Genomic DNA, 21,845 nt, shown 5'->3' with positions numbered 1-21,845 from the left:
CTATTACAATACAAATACAGTGGTGCCTTGAGTTACAAACGACTTGGACGTTTTTTTAGCGATATGAAGGTTAAACGGATTAATGGCATTTTCATTAATTTTCCATTGAAATAGATGATGTGACATACGACTGTTTTGAGCGTGGTCAGACAAAACAAATTAATGTTTATTATACTGTGACTTTCTTGGGATTTCATGTTCAGATTGTTTTTTTTAATTTAACTAAAATATAAAAGATGGCAATAAACCTGAATTGCCCTTGAGCGCCAAACCATTGTGCCCCCAAAAGTCATGTGATTGCAATTAAGTTGTGCTGTGTCACAAAAGATAAATTACCATCTTGTGTAAATTTGCTTGTGTGTAAACGTGCGGCACGTTTTGGCAAGAGGACCCAGTGGTTCTGGAAGCTCTTTAGTTTTAATTGAAAGCAGTACACTGGAAGTGTGTGTTCCTCTGGTTATTATGGTTGAGAACACACACATACAGTATAGGTGATAAAAGTAGTAAGTGAAATTGCAATGTCTGCCTTAGTTTCACACACACACACACACACACACACACACACACACACACACACACACACACACACACACACACACATGCGCACACACCCGAGCACACACAAAGGTGTGCCAGCCCATGTGGCTCGGGGATAGTAAAGGGAACAGCCAGCAACACGTCTCCTGTGCATGCTCTCGAGCCAGGCGAGCCAAAGGAATGCACATCCCTCTGGATCACTTCTCTCTTTATCTGCCTTTTTTCTCTTTTTTTGTTTCCTCTCTGAGTCTGTTTGTCAATCGCTGTCTTCTGTTGCTCCGTTCTGAAGCCTCGCAAGTGAAAGGGCCTCTGTTGACTAAAGAGGTAGTGTTGGCATCCCAGTGTGTATTTGTGTGTTCCTAGTGTACCAAAGGAACCAGTTTGATGAGTTTGCCCTTGGGACCGAGGGAGGAAGCGAAGGCAAAGCAGAGGGGAAGTGGCTTGGAATGAGGGAGGAGGTGTAAGGATGGGAAAAAAAAGCAAAGTGATGAAGGTAGAGAGGCAATCCTTTGCATTTAATCACCGCACATGACCGTGCGTGCGTCTCCCTTTGTCCTCTGTCTTTGCGGGCCGCCTGCGTTCTCTCCGGGGTACAGCGTGGCGCTCTGTGAGGCCTGCAGCGGTGTTGCGTACGGGCCCGGATTTGGAGCATGGCTGCTCTCAGGTTGAGCGGGATCCAGCCCCCCGAGGGCTGGTGCGGAGGGAGTGGAGGTGGCATGAGGGGAACAGCCGAGCAGGCGCAGAACACTATTCTGGATCACCTTCAAAGGGCTCCGATCCCAACGGAGGGACTGGATTCCTCTGTGGGGGGAAAAGGGGGAGGGAGTGACGGGAGACTCAGAAGACAAGAGACGAGGGGAATCTGTGGAAAATGATTCAGGTTATAACTTCTCGCCCACTCCTTTCCACCCTCCCTCTGTTTCCCGCTCCGTGGCGTGCATGCACTTGCCCTCCATGCAGCAGGCTACGGAGATGATCCATCCGCGAGGAGACACAAGCAAATGTGGCCTGTACAAAGGCATCGTTGTGCTTCTTAGTTGTGTTTGCATGTAGGCCAGTGTGTGTGTGTGTGTGTGTGTGGAGGGGCAGGGGATGGAGGGGCAAGGATGAGTAGGACACCCCTCACCTCCCAGTGTCTGCGAAAGCATGCACAGTCACTCTCCAAAATGCCCCTCAAACTTCCAAGGGGTAATTGCAAATCATACACTCCCGGCGTGTCACTTGTATGTACATTTCCACTTGTGCTTGAATGCTAAAAACCAACAGAAATAACATTTCATGTGCTTGCCGCGTCTTAACTTTTGAGTGAGTTTGAGGGCCGAACTTTAAGCTTGTGACACTGCGTGTGCATCAGAGACAGACTTTCATCCTGAGTGTGGGTCAGCAGTTTGTTTAGCATCAATTAGAGGCTCTGTGTTCCTCAACGCAAGCGTGAAGGGAGAATTAACGTGCAGTGGCACATTCCCACCAGCATAGAACACACACTGCACCTCAGCTGGAACCTTCCTGCATGCATCCCTATGCGCCGGTGCACATGTGGATAAATTACAGATATATATATATACAGTGTGTATATATACAGTATATATATATATATATATATATATATATATATATATATATATATACAGTATATATATACAGTATATATATATAGATAGATAGATAGATAGATAGATAGATAGATAGATAGATAGATATAGAATCATCCTTTAAATTCAAACACTTTTTCTTTTTTACCCCTTCGCTGTCTTCTCGTTGCTTTCCTCCCTCCTCTGTCAAGGACTATGGTCTGACCGCAACCATTTCCCTTTGACGCGCGACACACAGCGCATAGTTTCCATCAAACATGCATTTAACGGGAGAGACGATACATAGATTCTGGACAGTGAAGTAAAGACAACACAGACTCAAGGTTTCCTGTTCTGCTCACAAAGTCTGAAAAGCACATGTTCACTGGCTCGACTCTTTAAACCGTCTCGTTGAAGACCATTCCAAGACTGGGCTTTATTTAGAAACTTGTCTCGGTAACATCAAAGAAATAATGGTGTCAAAGTCACATGAGCGAAGGCTGATGCATTTGTATTGTCGTGGCCTATCTGTCACATGACAAAGGTTGTATTTGTCTGTAGGTAGGTTTGATTCGCTTCGCTTTTCAACCAAGCAGGCACTTCAAAATCATCTTTCAAAAATGAAAGCTAGGTTGAAACTAACTCTTATTGTGCCTATACGCCCTTCGAAACCTTTACAAAACAAAAACAGTCTTCATGAAGAAAACCTCAAGGCCCCAACGCAAACTAGCTTCAACATCCTAATGAGCAAAGCTAAAAATGTAAAACCTTTTTTTTTGTGCTGGTCCTGTCATACACGGTTTTAAATGACCACACTGATTGATCAATCGGAATAAGAACAATGAACTTTTGAAAAATGATGACTGATGAACAGAAATACATAATTGTTCAGACACACATTTCAAATCCTGTACTGGATTCCTCACACTTCTCAAGATGATAAGTTCCAGCAAGTTGGTCAGCTGCCGAATTTTATTTCTGACATGAGAATGAGTCCAGATGATCAGCGTGCAGCCTCCTCATTGCATGTTTGATGCGAAAAGAAAAGATTTACAGCATCCGAAGTGCACCGGTAGAAGGGAGTGAACCGGGCTGAACTCAACCCAAATGCCCTAAAGACATGTTGGCCATTTGCCAGCTTGCAGATTGCACATACCTTCATGAGTAGATTCAGAATTGTACAAATATTACACTCATCGAAAACATGCTAAATGTCTCAAACCAAACTAAGAACCTTCTCCCAATGGTATTGAGGCATCGCCGCATACAGGCTTGTCAGTAAAACCTTTGTTTTATTTCTATACATGACTACAAACCCATGAAAGATGTATCTTGATCACGCTCATTCAACATTATTGTGTTACAAGTGATTAGAACATGCCTAACCCTCTTAGGGATTACTGGCTTGAATCCAGAGCCAGGAAATGCACCGCATACAGGCAGCACTTGACCATAATCCCACTGTTTGGCACTTTGATATGTCTTTGCCCTTTTTTCCACTCACTGCATATCTGTCAACGTTCTTTTTGCTTCTCGCGCACATTTTGACTGTTGACAGGATGCCGAAGAGAGAGGTTTCTCGACTTTGCCAAGGTAGGCCCCCACTTCCCCACTCTCATTTGCAGCCAGGCTCTGTGTTCACTAAATGAGTGAGATGAGTGTGGTTTACCCGTCGCCGGGGTGTAAGGTGCACTCAGCACTGCTCTGACATGTCTGTGCCAAAGCCCAACAGGGGTGTAATTACCTGAGACTGGGTCAGCACTTTATCCAGGGTAAAAATACTTCCCTACGTGTAGGAGACAGCATTGGGCCTTGCAGAGGGAATCCTGTGGCACCTTTAGTGCTCAAGCGCTCATCGCTGCTGGTAAATGTGCTGCCTTTGATCTGAGATGAAGCTTTGCACCACGATCAGTCGGCTTCTTGAGTCGCAGACAAAACATTTCCACCTTCTACTTCTTCGACATGCAACGGTCTGACCTAGAAAAGTCAAGACCGGCGGTGTTCCGCTCTCCAACTTGAACTGCGGCTACCTCTGAGTCCAGTCAGTACCTTTCCACGCTCCCTTTCCACCCTTTCGCACCACATCTGTCTTTCTGCCCTCTGAGTTAAGGACAGTGAGGGCCAAGCAGACACGCAGAGGACAGCTTTGCACCAATCAGGACGCAGAGACAGCTTGTCTCAATTAAATGGTATGTGCTTATGCCGCAAATCACAGACACATGTTCCTCCTCTCTCCTCCCGCCCTGTGGCTGTTGCCTCGCGTCTCCGCTACCTAATGCAGTGTAATCACCCTCATTACCTAATGAGACCCTACTGTGCACACACATCCCCTGACTCTCCCCTTCGCCATTTCACTCATTTTACCGACACAGTAAATGGCACCCACATGCCCTCAAATAAATGAACAACTCTGAAACTTAGTATGTCGCAAACTATCAACAGTATAACAGGGGGGAATAAATAAATAATACAACACTGGAAGGCCTCTAATAGCACAATAATAGCATTGTAGTGTGCATTATCAACAGGACAGTGAGCAATGCATTAAGCCGGCATGCAGCTAGGGAGGGGAGAGCTCCCTCATTAGCTCCCTTCAATGTATCTACTTCCTCTAATCTCTTACAATAACATAATCTCTTTAAAAGTGCTGCAGCTCAAGTCCAATCTGCCTAAAACCTGACACGTGATGAAGGTCAATCCCCAGTAAACCTTAAACCACTGCGTCCCAACAACGCCATTCTCCCGCCGTCGGTCTGAAGTATCGTCTCGTGTGGCTTGTACGTTTCTGTTAAATACCGCGCAGGAATATGAAGACTGCCTCAAAAGTAAATGATATCAGCAATTTTCTACTAACATGTATCTCCTCGCAGATATAACACGCATTACTGCCAACCTTTTTAATTTGAGCCTGGCCTGGCTCTCGAGCAGGCCTCTGATCCCGGGGCAGTTTCGATCCTTTTCACAGCCTCCATTTCATCACGGTGCAGTTGTAGAACAGAGTCCTGCTCTTTTTTTTTTTTTTTTTTTTTATGTTTTTCCATCGTGTCTCTTGCCTCCAAACCACTTACAGATGTTGGCAGCAGGGAGCGTTGTGGCAACTCCAAACGAGGAAATCTAAATAGAGATCAGGCTGTAAAATATAGAAGAAGGCCCACAGAAAGAGAAAACAAGAGGAGCAGATTTGAAAGAGTCAGAAAGAAAGCTGAGCATTAATAGCGAATTGATGTCGAGAAAGGGGTGCATGTTTGCATTCAGAGCTGGGATTTCAGGGCAGTATGTTTTCATTTAGTTGTTGGACTTTGATATATCCATCCATCCATTTTCTGATCTGCTCATCCTCACAAGGGTCGCACTGGAGCCTATCCCAGCTGTCTTCGGGCAGTAGGCGGGGGACACCCTCAACTGGTTGCCAGCCATTCACAGAACTTTGACATATATATATATATATATTTTTTTTTTTCATTTCGTTTCAAAACACAATTCCAAAAGGCTGACAAATAAATTCAAATGACGTTGATGGACGGTTTTAACTTGAAAGAAGCGTCCCCATATCTGAAGAGCTGCCTGTTAGCTAACAGGCAACTCTTCAGATATGGGGACGAAGGAGTCGGGGTAATCTTGAGACAACTACTGAAGCTTTTCAAAGGTTGATAATGAATTGTATTAAAATTCAACATGCATGCTTTAAAACCACCACTTCCTTTTCTCTTCTCCACTCAGTGGTCCCTTGGCAAGTTTTTCTATGAAAATAGCAGGCAATGTCATGTGAGAATAACACCCGCCAACTGAACATTACCAAGGCCCTTACTGTAAAACTATTGGTCGGGTCAAAGGTATAAAGTTCGCCAGATATCACCCTCCACTATCCTAACAGGAAGTTGCCTTGTCCTGATGGATAAGGGGAGGATGTGTGTTGAAATGGCATGTCCTGCTCTGAGCCCGGGATCTAATGCGGCTCATGCCTGAGTGGCAGTGAGCAAGGAGGGAGTGGAAGCGCGTTCGCTAACGCCCCACTCACCGCTTGGTGACTGTAAAAATGACTGACCCTTCTACCGCCTGCTCCCGTCTCCCAGCCTGCACTTTATTTATTAATGGATCCATTCAATTATTTACCTCCCAGGCGAGGGACGTTCGACAGGGCAGAGGTTGGCACACATGCACACAGAACACACTGTGTTCACATGAGCCATGTGCTCTGTGTTTGGAACGGATGAGTAAGAGATGAGAAATGTGTAGTAAAATTAATGATCTTGTTCGATACCATTTTGAATTTTTGGTACCACTCCTACATAAGGTCATCCAAATCTCAAACACTTACTGTACTTTAACAACATCACAAATCATGTTAAAATAAATGACCCATTATGACGTTCAAATTCAAAAGCTAATTATTTGCGACTTTCTGTAAATCTCTTTGTATTGAGGACAGTGTTAAACACCACATGGACTGTGCGTGTGTCCTGAATTGATGCACTGCGACCACTTCTTTTTCAAGTGAAGTGTCTTTTCTGTTCAAGCATATTATTGACCACGTGGTGTCTTCTCTTATCTTCCCCTGCTGGCCTCAGCCACACGGCGCCCAGATGAGGATTAATCCCACCCGGAATAATGTTTCACATCCCGGAAGCAGAGGTGTATGGGAGGGTCACTTTTATCGACTTGCTGTGGCCATATGTGTCTATCATAGCTACTATGGCGTTGTTACGACCAAGAAGGTACAAATGCATTGCAAAAGAGGGACTGCAGTGGCTCAAATGAGGAGAGATAGAAATCTCTTGACATCATGCATCAAGTAAAACGTGAGCACAAAACATTTATGTTGTTTTGGGAAGAGTCTGAATAAGTTTGATGTGACATTTCGGAGTGCATCAGTGTGAGGATTTAGTTCAGTTTAATTCAAACACAATATTCAGTGCATGAACGTTAAGTATACAGTTGGAAATGCCTTCATATAAAAGTCCAAGCTAAATTAAACTTGGTGTTCACAAGCACTTTGGTCATTTTGTGTTTGCAGTAAAGCCGCTACGACCTGCTACTGGTGCATGAGTCCCCGCTGAAGGAGTGCAGGGGAGTTGAAATTTACAACAAACTGAAGAGAGATGATTATGAATTCCGCGGTTCACTGCAGGCCGGAAGATCTGGGAGAAGGAAGCCTGCGCCGTTGTGGGAGTGGACATTGCAGGCTTCAATCACGGCCAATGAAGTGCACTGATTGCGCACTAGAGTCTCAACATGACGGAAAAAAACATCTGCTCCGTCAAGTGGGCACTTAGAGACTGCACCCCACCCCCGATCGTTTGGTGCCCACCCACCCATAACTGTGCCGCTAATGGGATGATTTAAAAAATAATAATACAATGATTCAGAGGGTAATTTGAACCCTACTCTTCACATATTTATGAATGAAATATGTTGTGTTGGATCAGCTGTCCACCCGAGTCCAGTGGTAGATGTAGTCAGAGCAGGCATGAGGTTTAGATTGACTCTCTGCTATGCCGGTCCGCCTAGCTTGGCAGAGAGCGGTCGGCAAATTAGCATACGTGTGCAGCAAGCCTTGGACTCCTGGAAAGTTTGGTTGGATCCACTGGCATTTGTGCCACAACGCAGGTGCACTGTCAACAAAAAGCGAGTCCTGAAGGGCAATTAAGAGGTTTCAAAGAACCTAACATGCATGACCTTGGAATGTGGGACGGAAAGGCAAATATGCAAACGCCCCAATGGAAGGCCGCGGCCCTACACATGGATGCTCCGCACCAAGGCTGTCATCATGAAAATGAAAACCAACCAAATAATGAAAAATAAAACTAAAAAAATATATTTTCATTGATGATATAAAATAAACACAAAAATGCTTTAGGGGGGAAAAAGCTAATTAAAACTGAATTGTACAATTTATGGTCACAGAACTACCTAAATGACTAATGACTGTCGCAAAAATGTTTTTTGTTTTTGTCTTGGTAAGCTTTTTTGTGATTATTTCAAATGTAAAACACTGAGCTGTCGGTTTTCCGACAGTTGTACAGTTGCACCTCGATGTCGAAAATTGACGTAGCCCATTGACAATGAGGCCTATAGCATAACAGCATAGTGACGAAAGTGGCGAGTAAACGGCAGAGGCCCATTTGGTTTTTTGGATTATGATTACATCTCGGACAAAAGCAAATGCCTAGTCATGGAAGCAGGTCACTGTGACTGGTGAGTAAACATGCAGAAATACCATAAACTGGAGAACGCACTGGTTAGCTGGTTATGGTCCGATGAAACCGAGGTTGAACTTTTTGGCCATATTTCCAAAAGGTATGTTGGGCACACACACACAAGACTGCTCCTCACCAAAAGAACACACCTAGAGTGAAGCATAGTGGTGGCAGCATCATGCTTTGGGGCTGTTTTTCTTTTGCTGCGATTGGAACCTTATAGGCCATGTGGAGGGAATTATAAACAGTGTCAAATAGCAGTAAGTTTTATCACTTAATCTTCAGGCTTCTGCCAGGAAAAAAGTCAGGAAAAGACCGCTAGAACAACTGAACTGTTGTAGGGTTAAGCAGGGAAACTTTGAATGGTGATAGGTGTGTGTTGACTCGCATGCCATGAGTTAAACTGTGGTAAATATGAACATGACCATATCCCCAATTATAAGATTGTTTGCACACTTGTGAAAATCATCACCTCATCTCAGTTTAATTTTACGACCCAGCTCAAAAAGGTTTCCTTTTTTCAATGGAGTGGTACACGATAGGTCACATTAATAATGGAGTAATATTTGAAATTATTTCTCTTGGTCTCATTTTTTTATGTCACTAAACAGACTTTATTGATGGTTATAATTTAATGTTAGTAAGTTAATATCCTTTTCATCTTGTAATGTTATCTTTACCTTTTTTGAGTTTTTAATGAACAAAACGTACTGTGACTTTATTTAAACTCCCACCTGACAAATACACCATACTGCAAAAAACTCAAACTAAAAAAAAACTGCAACTAAGCATTTTACCAAAAAATAAAAAATAAAAAAAATCCATTTTTAAAACTGAATTCAGGGGGGAAAAATATCAAAACAACATAGAAACTGAAGTGTAATGAAAACTCCAAACCTACTGTATTAGAATTTTTTGCTTCCCTGCCCACTCATGTTAATCTCCAAAAATATCATCTCAATTTGCAAGCAGAAAGCTCAGTTGGACCATTCTTGTGGTGGGGACCTGGACTGGTTCTCTGTGTGAGTGTTTACAGAAAAAATTAGAACCAGCAATTAAACTAACCACACGTGGACTCTGGGAATGCATATTGTAGAATGAGCATCTTGCTAATTATGCAAGCGCCAAATGAGCTCATGCTGTTTGGAGACAGGGGTCAAACAGGGTGAAATACGCAAACATTAGCACAGCCAAGACTTGGGGAGTGGACGACCTCACGTTTTGAAAACTGGTCTGAAGAGTCTGGGCTCCCGTTAGCGGTGCTGCTGCTGCTGCTGCTGCAGCTGCAGCTGCTGCTGAGGAGAGGATGAGAAGCCTGAATGCAGACAGCATCTCTGCAGGGGGGCATGAATGTGTGATCGGAGACTAAAATCATTACGAACGCCTGGTCACCGTGTCCTTGGCTCTTCCGCTGAGCTGAGCCTTGTGCTCTCGTCTACTCTCCCCTGTCACCTTTGTTCCTCTTTGCTCTTGTTCTACAGTTTCACAACATGGAGAGAAACTCTTCTGCTGGTTCGTTCGCTTTTATGAGGAAAATTGCAAAACCAGGTCGTGCGCATGCGTCAGTGATACTGTTACCAAGTTGAGATATTACAATACATAATACAAATGAGTCGCAGGTGTTGTCATAATATATGTGACTATGTGGAGAATATGTGTATATGTGTATATACTGTATATATATATATATATATGAATTGAAAACAATCAAATCCAGTTGTTCAACTTTTTTGGTTTGGTGCGAATTGATTATGTTCGTTCCTTTCGTGCAACTGTTTTTCCCCCATCATAAACGCTAACCCAAGATGGCGGCATGCATAGTTACGGCGGCGCATGATGACATCTGATTTATACCCATCATGTTGATGTCTGATGGCGTGCCCATAATGATGCTAGCATCAGCATCATATGCCATCGATACTGAGTCTTTATATAGTACAGCCAACGCAAGATCTCTGGTACAGAAAACGAACATTGGAATTACAAGTAGCTGGAAATTACAATGTTCATGACTGAAGTGCTTTGTTTCTCATGGACTTGGTTTAATCTGGGGATATTTGATGCTCGCATGGAGTTAGCCCACCCCCGTCATAAAAACTGGGAGAAATATAGTGCGACTAACGGTTCCAATTCCAACAGCGGCTACCCGATTTGGGTGTGCTGTAAATCTCCTCAAATGAAAGATGAAAGGAACATCTTGCTCGTTTCTTTTGAAATCCAGTGCGATGGTGTTGAGAGTCAAATAGATGACAATCGGGTGTGTTGATGTTCCTGAAAAAGTTTATTTACTTTATCCTTGAGGTGAGCTAATTCACACATAACTGTCTTTAAGTCGAGAGTAATGGTCTTAGTTTATGTGCATCATACATTCTTGACTTCTTTAATAAATTGAGCTGTTATTAATTAGAGTAATTATAGAATCGATGTTTGCTAACCTGTGGAATCAAGGCAAGTATTTTGAGGAAGAAAAGCCTCATGGTAAACCAAAAAACATACATCCATACATTTTCTAATCCGCTTATCCCAGCTGTCTTTGGGCAGTAGGTTGGGGACACCCTGAACTAGTGGCCAGACAATCGCAGGACACACAGAGACAAACAATCATTTCCGCTCATTATTACACCTGGAGATAATGTAGTGTTCCATTAACCTGCCATGCATGTTTTGGGAATTTGGGAGGAAGCCAGAGTACCCGGAGAAAATCCACGCAGACACAGGAAGAACATGCAAACCCCACACAGGAAGGATGGAGTCGACTCTGTATAAGGGTGACGTGCTAACGAGTCGACGACAAAACTACAAAAAAAAAAAAAGTACGCATACTGAATGAATGACCTTGTCTCGGTTTTGTCACAAATGTACTGATTCAGTATGAAATCTAGGCCTGTATAGTTGAACAACACAAAGCTGATTTACTTGCAGGGAACAATGACTTATTAGGTTGGATGAATGGCAACAGTGGGATATACGGTTTGGTTGTACCTTTGGTCATCCAAGTGAAAAGAAATATATTTATTTTGCCTATACTACTATTATGTCACTGGCATAGATGGAAAAAGAAAAATTAGAATGTAAATAATAATAATAATAATTTAAACTTCCATTTTTAACTGCAAGACTAAATTGAGTGTTGTAAGCATCAGCATCAGGACATAGCAAACCAAAAAAAAACGTAAACACACACACACACACACACACATATATATATATATATATATATATATATATATATATATATACACACACACACACACACACACACACACATATATATATGTGTGGTACATATTCAGAAAGGACAACAAACCTTCCCCTTTTTCCTTCAGTGTTGATCACTCAACACTACGTGGAAGAGTGTGGGAACCCGTTTGTCCTGGTTCAGCCCATACAGCTGCACCACTGCCCCCAGACTGCAGAACCGGGACGGAGAATGTAAACTACAGCTTCTCCGATTCCCCTTCTCGTCGTCCTAGCGAATGTGCGGACACGGGTCAGATAATACTCCGACACCAGGATCTCACAGCAAAACCTGCTACTTTTGCTGCTTTTTGGTTGTGCGCGTGTTGACAATTTCATGCAGTTGAATCACCGCACATTCACGACAAAAAAAAATGCACTCAGCAATGCGCGAATAATGTGTGTATAGCCTCACGTCACTTATAATTGTCATCAGTTTTAACAATGAAAATGGGCCACATATGATCGCATTCGTATCATCTCAGCAGGCGATGAGAAATAGGACCTTGGGTTTTTTTTTCGCTCCAACACACCAGGTTGAGCTTCTAAGTGTATTCAAAGCCATGCACGACCCCCAAAATGATTCCTCACCTCAATGTAAATCCAGGGGGTTGATTTAATTTTTCCTCTGTTGCAAGGTCAAGATCTCGCGGAGGTTTGTGCACAAGTCAGCAGAGGCCGGTAGCATGCGCCACACACGGCGCCCCGCACCCCCGACACATCCAGAAACACATCATGTGCAAGTTATGTGCGATAGCTGTGGAAAATCAAGTGTAGGATATTCAGAATTTCTTGTTTGTGACTACCGAACCATCACCGCTATAACTGCAGTTTATTGTAATGTGAATACCTTACGATATTAAAATGGCTCAATGATGACGATGTGCAATAAAATCGAATTAAATAAATGACTTGCTATAGTACAAAGTCTGAGATGGAATATTGCCATTTCAATGACTTTAATAAGCAAAATAGGAAACAATTTCTTCCAAAAACAACCCCAAAATAAGACAAAACAGAAACCAGCCTGAATGGAACAGTTCAAATTTAAGTGTTTAACTATATTATTCATATAAACAGGATTGAAAATTGATCCCCAACATGACAAAGTACATGGCAATGCTGAAAACAAAACAACAACCCGCTGCTGCAGTTTCAGTTCGATTTCAACACAGTTGAATCAAGAAAACCAAAGATTGATAAATGCATGACTTTTCAACAATACTTTCAAATGCAAGCACCATGCTTATTCGATATGATCTGACAATCTGTTAATTTAAATCATTAAAATAAAAACTTTATGTAACTATGCATCTGGCCAGCAGAACCAGAATCATAAAATAATAATACAAACAAATCAAATCAGCACGTAATAACATATAAAATATTTTCATTTTGAGCATTTGCACCACCCGAATCCCCTTTTTTCCCTGACCTGCAGAAAAAAAATCAGGAAACCACAACAAGAATGACAAACTTTGCATCACGACATACCTAAATAAGAAAAACGCTGCAATACAATCTATCAATCTTTGCTGCGCTAATGATGCTACAAGTGGCTGTCAATCGAAATTATTTTGATTATTTCTGTTCACAATCAACCGAATCACAAGGTAAAGGGGGTAGAAATATGACGTCATTTTTAAATATTATTGCCTGTCCAAATTCTCACCCTGAGTGTGTATGTTAAATTAATGAGTCAATAGACAATCGTGTAATCTGCGTCCCCCGAAAAGATAACGTCGTCATAAACTCCCGTCAATATTTATTTTTACACTTCAATCTCAAAGCATCGAATTGTTTTCCCGGAGGGGGGGGGGGGGGGGGGGGTCTGTGCAAATGTCAAAATGAAAACTTGCTCCCCTAAAAAAAAATCATCATCCAAAAGTGCACTCGCCGCAAAGTTTGTTGTTGTTGTCTCCAACTCAACAGACAAACATGGAACAAAAGTGCACTCCTCTCTCAGTCAGTCCCGCAAATGAGAAATGATAATTGAACGTAAAAAATATAAATGAGAAAGGTAACACAAAGAAAGAAAGAAGTTCAAACCAGCCTCCTCGATCTTGTGCAGTTTTGCGGTTGCGTAATATTTACAAGCCCAAATGATTCCCCCAGCCTTCCCCGACGGCCGCGAGCACATGACGCTATAAGATGCTGCACAGGCAGTCCGGCTGTTCTGTCCCCGCTGCTTTTCTCGATCCCTCCCCAAAAACGATATGGAGAAGCGCAGATCAACAACATGCTCTTATTCATATACACGAGATAATGAAAGTACAAAATAGAAATTATTACCGTACATGTCCAGCATGCAGGATTAATATTTAATGCATGTTTTCGTTTGTTTCTCTATATATTGGAATATAATAACCAAGCAGGCAAGAAATCAATGAGATGTTGCATAAAATGTCCTCCCCGGTGTCTGGCTGGTCGACAGATTTGCATAAAGTGGAGTCTTGCTTGTTTTTGTTTTGTTTTTGTTTTTTGGGGGGAGAGGATTCTCGACGCCAGGCCTCCTTGCTGAGCCTGCGTGCTCCACCATTTAACAGCAAGATTATGTGGTAAAAGCCTCAAGGAGGGCCACAGTTCATCTAGCGATTATTTTCTCGGAGGAGGGAATTGCAAAGTGTCATCAACGAGCAAGTCTAGTTTACAAAAGATGCTGCCACGACACCTCGGTGGGCGCCTGGATGGACGCGTGATTACATGTGGATCTATTTGTCGTCCTAATCGGTTTCTTGTCAGTGTTATCATCAGTCAATTTGCGTTGGGGGTGAATGCTGTCTCTCGGTCGTCCGTGGTCCTGGGAAAACAACTCACATGAAGAACTCTGGCGAGGAGGGGTTGTCGCTGGTCGAGCCCGCCTCGCGGAAGCCGCCGCTGGGCCCCGATCCCGAGCCTGCGAGTTTCTCGCACTTGAGTTTGTAGGCGTCCCTCTCCCTGGCCAGGCGGCCGATTTCCGCCTTGAGCTGCTCCACCTGGTTCATCAGCTGCGTCTTCTCGTTCTCCAGCACGTGCTTCTGCTGCACCCGCTTGAACCTGCACGACTGCGCGTAGCCGCGATTCTTCAGGGTCCTGCGCTTTTGTTTGAGGCGGATGACCTCGTCCTTGGTGAAGCCGCGCAGGTGTCTGTTGAGCTCCCGCACCGACATGGACACCAGCTGGTCGTCCGAGAAGCGCTCCTCCACGCTGAGCCCGCCGCCGCCGCCCGCCGAGCCGTGGTGTGCCGCCGACTGGCCCAAGTGGCCGTGCGGATGGTGGTGGTGGTGGTGGTGGTGATGGCGGTGGTGGTGGAGCGACGGGTGGGCATCCGGGGACACCGGGGACGGGCTGTCGGGGTCCTGGTTGTTGTTGCCGTGATGATGATGCTGGCCGTGCGGGTGGCTGTGCGCCCCCGGGTGAGCCGACAGCTCCTCGGCGTGGTGGCTCATAGCCCCCGCATACGGGTGGTGGTGAGGCTGGCCGTGGCCGTGGTGGCCGTGGTGGTGATGCGGACCCCTGTAGCCCTCGAAGGCGCCTTGGTGCTGCTGCTGCTGCTGCAGCTGCTGCTGGACGTGTGGCGGCGGCGGCGCGGGATGGCCGTGGGTCGTGGCGCCGATCAGGGCCTCCACTGCGTCCTCGGGGGTGAGGCTGAGAGTCTGGGGGTCCATCTGCTGGTGGTAGCCGCCGCCGGGAAGCCAGTACAACTCCTCCAGGTGGTTCTTTTGCTCCGTGGGGCTGAAGCTGGGCGACGAAGGCACCGAACTGCAAGGCGTGCTGATCGGCGTGGACGACACGGAGCCTTGCGGTTGGAGGCGGTTGCACTGACGCACTCCTCCGCGTTCCAGGCCGGCCAAACCCTCCTTCTTGACGTCAAACTTCATCAGGTCAAAATCGTTGACATATTCCAGAGCCAGTGGGCTGCTGGGTAACTCCGGGCCCATGCTCAACTCTGCGCTCATGCTGCCGTCGCGACTCTTTTGCAGGTACGCAAAGGAGCTTGCGAGCGTCGCCAAAACGGATTTGTGAATCAGCGTCTCTTCTCTCCTTTCTTGTTTCATGCAGTTGTTCTTTTGGTTCATCCAGCGCTGCGCGGTGACTTGCTGTAGCATGAAATACCTTGAGGGAAAAAAAAGCGCAGGAGGGGGAAACGAAAAAAAAAAACTTTCAGACTAAACTCTGCTCACTGTTTGCATCATGTAGACTTCTGCTCCGGCACTGACAACCAAGCAGAAGGTAGAACGAAAGCAAGCGGCCTCTGCGCACAAGCAGTCCCTTCAGTAGATGTGCATTCACAACAACTTTCAAAACATCAATAAGAACGGGAAAGAAATACCAAGTTTGCTCGCCGAGACGGGAACCAGTCCTCGTTGCAACTTCTTGGTAAGTCCTCTTTTTTTTTCTCCAGGAAAAAAAAAATAAAGGGAGCAAGTGAGCAGATTAAATAGGGCGTCTGATTTTCGCCGAGAAGCTGCTTTTTCCAGCTCTGCACCGCAGAGATTTCACGCGGCTCTCTCGCGCTTTCCCTCGCGCCTCAACTCCAGCATCAAGCGGAGTGCGCTTGCAGCCAGCCTGAGCTTTATGCTTCCAGCGCGCGGTGACGTGCGCCCATAGGCGGGATCGTGGCGCGCCACCCTCCAATGGGAGCCGGACTCTGACTTGAAATCGAGGAAGGGAAAAGAGGAGGCGGAGGAGAGCAAGGAGCGACCAGAAGGTGGGACCACGCCACCAGCGCTACACGCTTTCCTCATTTTCTCCTCACCTTCAAAAATCCGTAATGAGGTCCATTTGTAAGATAACGCGTCCTCGTGAACTTTCGGTGTTTCCACGAAAGATCAAGATTGGACCAAAGAGTGTCACCTGCATTGAGTTTGAAACGGTCTTACTATTGTTTAGTTAGTATTCTAGCAAGAGCACACTACGGATACATTTATAAAAACGGTGTATAGGATTATTATGTCATCACAAATGGCAGCCTTGAGCCACAAACACCACCTTCATTACTGTTATCAATTCTATCTATCTATCTATCTATCTGTCTGTCTGTCTGTCTGTCTGTCTGTCTGTCTGTCTGTCTGTCTGTCTGTCTGTCTGTCTTTCTGTCTGTCTATCTCTATTTGTCTTTCTGTCTGTCTATTAGTTTGTCGGCACTTCATTTACGGACTAATCAACACTGAAGTGTATCCATGTTTCATGAGTATGGGTTGGCGTGGTGATGCCCCGAACATGTTGTGTCTTCCGAGCGACACCCACGCCAACCCTCCTTTTGACCCGGCCAATACTGTGAGTCCAAATCAGGCTCAAGGCTGCCCCTGCGTGGGCAACTGGAGCAGCCGTTTTGCAGGCTGTGTAGACGCACCAATCGCGCACTTTATTTTCGTTTTCTCACGGATTGATCTCACGTTTCTTGGCATTTGTGAGTTCATAAGTGTCACGCACGCATCGGGCGTGACATATTCCCGTGTCATGACGTCCCGTCAATTATGACAATATTTATTTTGTCTGCTCCACTGTTCCGGCAAAATAATGTCCATGTAAATAAATCAATTAAGTATGAATTATATTTTTATGTTCATCGACATTCCTACGCGTCCGAGCAAGTGAGACCAAACGGCATATTTGAACAGGCTTACAGCTGACATTGAAAAAGAAAAAGCGAGTTTGTTTGTTTTAAAATGTATAACGTATTTCGAGTATTGTGCATTTCAATATTTTATGAACTAATTTCGTTACAAAAGGAGCGATTTTATTATATTTGTTGAAAGTCAAAGTAAAGTTTAAATCGGTAAGGATTAATAGTTCTTCGCTTCTTTGTAGTTGCCAGACGATCATTTAAATCACACATTTGAACAAACATGGCATCGGATACTAGAATCATTTATGGAAATTTATTGATAAATTATGTATATGTTATTTCACAATTTTAACCACGATGATAGACTTTGTAAATTGTACGTATCCAGTATCTTGTCAAATTGTAAATCGGGTTGTAATTTTTTTTTGTTTTAGCAGAAAATTATCCACATCAAAAAATGTTCTCATGAAAAAATCAACACCATTAATTCAACCTGAATATGCTTACAACCACACACACACACACACACTGATGCACAAAACAAGTCAATGTAATGAATGACATTTATTCCAGGCACCTGCAGGCGAGCGTCGTAATTCACAAAACGACCGAAGAGCGTCGAACCGAACTGAGCAGCCCTCAAACGTCCTCCCCGACCAGGCCGAGCCGGCGGCGGCCCCGTTGTTGGTGGTCCTGCTTCCTCCCTCGCGCAACTCCGGTCCAGCGTGCAGGCGAGGCTGAGGGCGGCTCTCCGCCTCCACTAATAACAGGGGCCGTTATGCAGGGACCAGATGTAAAAAAAAAAAAAAACGTTAGTGTCAGCATCACATCGGTGGTTAATGATCTATTAAGTGATGTGTGTGCTTATGGGCAGCGGGAAAAAGTGTCGATGCTTGCTTATTCGCCTCCTAATGAGAGTCCCGTCCTACGGATTTTAGGAATGAATAACACGAAATGAAATCCGCCTTAAAATTTGAGCAGTTGAGGCTGCCGCTGCCATTCGACATCTCGCGACTGAGCGGCTCACATCGCACTTTGTGCCGTGTCGCACCTGTAACACGAGGCCCGGGGCACCGACGTTGGACCTCTCACTGACGGGCACACGTCTGTGCTCACCAACGTCGCCAAACCTTTTGGATACTCCGGGATGTTATCATTGCGAGGAATACTTGATCTTTTCTTCCAGTCGTGTTTTGCACCACTGTGAGGGTGTTAATGTGGTCGCTTCCTGGCCGTTCACCCCGAGCCGACACCCGGAGGAAGCTGAGTTTCAAGGCCGATTGGCGGGCAGGTGAACGATGAAGAGCCGCTCCTTGCACTGTTGCTTTTACGCGTGGGAAGTTTAACCGAGAAGTGAACATTACGGGTAAAATTTTGGCATGAATTGCATTATTCACTACTCACAAACATATCACTGAATACTCCAAAATAATTTACATCCTTGAAAATATGAATGATCCGCCGCACCTCCACTGGATTCCAAGGATCTTCATTGCATCTCGATTATATGTGGAAAGATAATTCTCTCCAGTAACAAGATGCACGCTCAACCTCTAAAAGTTTCGTTTACTGATAGCTATGCACGCGGTGGTCCTTTTGCATCATCGTTTTAATTGGCCATTAACAGGGTGTACTTACTCAGGCATTCTTGTTTACTCCAGACTCATCGACTATCTCTGTGAAAACATGCATTATTAAGTCGCTGTCTGTGTAAACAGGGCGAGTCCATCCAGTCTGTGAAGGAAGCCGACTGCAAGCCGCATCAGACCTAATTGACACGCACCGACCACTCTTACGGAAACAACGAGAGGTGAGATAAGTGCAAATTCGCATTCATTAATATAGAACGCGCTTCGATTAAACAGTGAAGATAATTTCTCTTTTTTTCTTTCTATTTTGTTTTTGAGCCCACGTTTGCTTCGTTCCGTTGCTGCCACCAACTCAGCGATTATCCATCAGTGTTATTTAGTATTCGATAAACACGCTTTAGTTTATGTCTTGTGCCTGAGCGCCCCTGGTGGCACGTTTCATCACTGCCAGCACTTCAATGATGAGCATCACTGATGGCGTGCAGGCACGCAGCTCCAACTAGACAACGTCATCTTATTCTAGCTCTGCTCAATTTACAAAACAAAGATAGGAAGGGGATATGAAATTATGATGGATGATTTTCGAGCTCAGATATCTCTGTTTGTCTTTTAATCAATATAACGAAATAAACCTCACACACACATTGGCTTTATATATGAGTAAGAAGAAAATACAACAATGAATCTGTAGTTTTGCTGTAGTTTTTCCCCCCACTAATTTCAATTGAAATACTTTGCATAACTGTCTGGTTTATTTCCAGTATCCTTTTGTACAGAATCATTTGAATAACTTTGGGATCTTATCATAAATGTGGGAAAGTGCCAACACAGACAGATATGATTAATAGCCAGATTATTCGGAAGTTGCAGCAATACTAACATTCAGGGCTATAAGTAAAGTAACTTCCAATCATGACTTGAATATTCAGTTCTGGTTATTTTTGAAACAATCACATCGCTCGTGTTCTGTTTGGACACATATTTGTCCACATCATGTAACATTGAAGAAAGAATGTGTCTTCACCAACAGGTTATTCGGATGATATCAAACGAGGCTTTTCAAATGTCTCAGTTGACTTTGTGACAAAGGTCTGAATAAAAAGTGTGAGTGCAACTCTTCCCAAAGGCACTCGCTGACTCCAGATCAGATTTTGTGTGGTGACCAAGTGGCTGTGACTGATGCACAGGTGGATGAGTCATGCTATCCTCACGAAGATCACGGGTGTGCTGGAGGCGATCCCGGCCGTCATCAGGCAATAGGCGGGGGACACCCTCAACTGGTTGCCAGCCAATGGTCGGGCACACAGAGACGAACAACCATCCGCACTCACACTCAAACCTAGGGACAGTTTAGAGTGTTCAATCAGCCTGCCATGCATGTTCTTGGAATGTGGGAGGAAACCAGAGTACCTGGAGAAAACCCACGCAGGCACAGGGAGAACATGCAAACTCCACACAGGAAGGCCAGAGCAAGACTCGAACCCTGCACCTTTGAACTGTGAGGCGGACGTACTAACTCGTCGACCATCGTGCCGCCCTGAGTCATGCTAGTTATTGTTATATTATTTCATGACCTATTTGTGGTGTGTGTGGGTTTGAACTTTTTTTTTCAAAGAGCCTTTCTAGTGAATTCAGAGATTCAAATAGCAGGAACATTTGAAAAGCTGAGAACTATGCAGTACTGCATTGGGGATTTCAAGTTTTCCTGATATTTTCCGAGGCATGGCAAAAAAATATATAGATTTATCAGTGGACACGGCCACAGCATATCAGAATCAGAATCAGAATCAGAATCATCTTTATTGGCCAAGTATGTAGAACACACAAGGAATTTGTCTCCGGTATAACATATTCTTTTGATATATTTGGCAATTTTTTAAATCATTCAAATTGGGCAGGGTTGGTAGCAACATTCTCCTCTGTGTCGTGTCAAATTTACACAGCATAAATGGTCCCTTGACTGCTGTCTGCAGGCAGGAGACTCAAGTCACTCCACATTCGTGATTTAGCAGATAACATTTGTAAATATTAATTTTTAAAAAAGTGTATTGAAGCTGTTTATTGTCATTCTGAGCAAACAGTTAATGTCAAACTAAACATAAAACAAAGAGTATTACATCTTCTGTATATAAAGCCACCATATGACCTGAACTACCTGAATGCTATCGATAAAATGGAAAAAAAACATTGGCAAATGGGCTAACAATTAGCATCTAAGTGGATGTGTTTGAAACCCTTCAAGCAACGGACATCTGAACACAGATGTTGCTGGAACACATGCAGGTAGACCTTACAACATCCACAGGCATATATTCTTTATCCCTCGCAAAGAACAACATTTACATATAAGTGCCACAGAGATTAGCTAAAAGGAGTTGCAATGTCTCAAAGAACAGTATATCAGTCTGTCTGTAGCACACTGCCCCCATGTGGGCACTAGAATAATCAGCACAATTCAAGGAGAAGTGTGACAAAAACTGTTTATTTTTTAAGCCCTTTTCTCATCATATAATGACAATATGTTTTAATAAAGTTGAATGTAGTTTATACTGTAACAAACTTTTTTCTGGGTATGTGATCCTTTTATGTTTCAAAGTTATGTAGAGCTCGCTTTCAAATGTATTTATCATGTGCATTTTACTTCATTTGAAAATACACCCTTACAAAATTCTTGGTAAAGGTCAAAGATCTCCCCCAAAAAATTATTCTCGTATTGTTTCCATTTCAGGGGATAATGTTGGCCACCTGTTTTTCAACTTCCAAGTGTTATGTTGGCTTGATTCGATTTTGGAATACAGTATTTGAATGCTCCTCTCCTTTCTTCTTGGTCTCTCGCTCCCGGTGTCCACCATGCCCAGCCGGCTGCGTGAGTCACCTCCTCGCCTTGACACTCTCTCACCCCTCTCCTCCGGCCCTGGCCCTGCCCACCCCGGGTCATTTATCATGGAGCAGGAGAGCAGCCCCCGGGCCTGCAGGCCCCTGTCAGCCCGCGCAATCGCCTCTTTGTGGCTCCCAGCAAACAAGTGTCGGATCAGCAAAAGTCTATTAAAGCCTGGTGGGCCTTTCTCAGCCAATTGGGTCCGGGTCAGTGAGCCGCTCTCCTCGCTGCTCCGAGAGCTCTTTGTGTCGCTGCCGTTCGCTGACACAGATCCCCACAAGATTA

At 44.3% G+C, this 21,845-nt stretch overlaps 1 protein-coding gene and 1 long non-coding RNA gene across 2 annotated transcripts; one reads left to right on the top strand and one right to left on the bottom strand.

Moving 5' to 3' along the window:
• Positions 1-12,484: 12,484 nt before the first annotated feature.
• Positions 12,485-16,057, bottom strand: mafba (MAF bZIP transcription factor Ba). The gene is made up of 2 exons (XM_086124823.1): positions 15,855-16,057; positions 12,485-15,637 (listed from the first exon to the last, which is right to left on the bottom strand). The coding sequence occupies exon 2, from the start codon at positions 15,628-15,630 to the stop codon at positions 14,356-14,358; it is 1,275 nt and encodes a 424-aa protein (XP_085980949.1). The 5' UTR covers positions 15,631-15,637; positions 15,855-16,057; the 3' UTR covers positions 12,485-14,355.
• A 2,365-nt stretch (positions 16,058-18,422) lies between these two features.
• LOC147211275 (uncharacterized) lies at positions 18,423-21,192 on the top strand. Its single transcript, XR_015100274.1, has 3 exons — positions 18,423-18,459; positions 18,812-18,903; positions 19,870-21,192. It is a non-coding gene; the product is annotated as an uncharacterized LOC147211275 (long non-coding RNA).
• Positions 21,193-21,845: the final 653 nt, after the last annotated feature.

This window comes from Hippocampus guttulatus, chromosome 1, assembly GCF_054856545.1.
Source record: "Hippocampus guttulatus isolate MCC_2025c chromosome 1, RoL_Hgut_1.0, whole genome shotgun sequence".
NCBI classification, from domain to species: Eukaryota; Metazoa; Chordata; class Actinopteri; order Syngnathiformes; family Syngnathidae; genus Hippocampus; species Hippocampus guttulatus.
The sequence above is the reverse complement of the archived record's forward strand: the minus strand, read 5'-3'. Positions and strand labels throughout refer to the sequence as shown.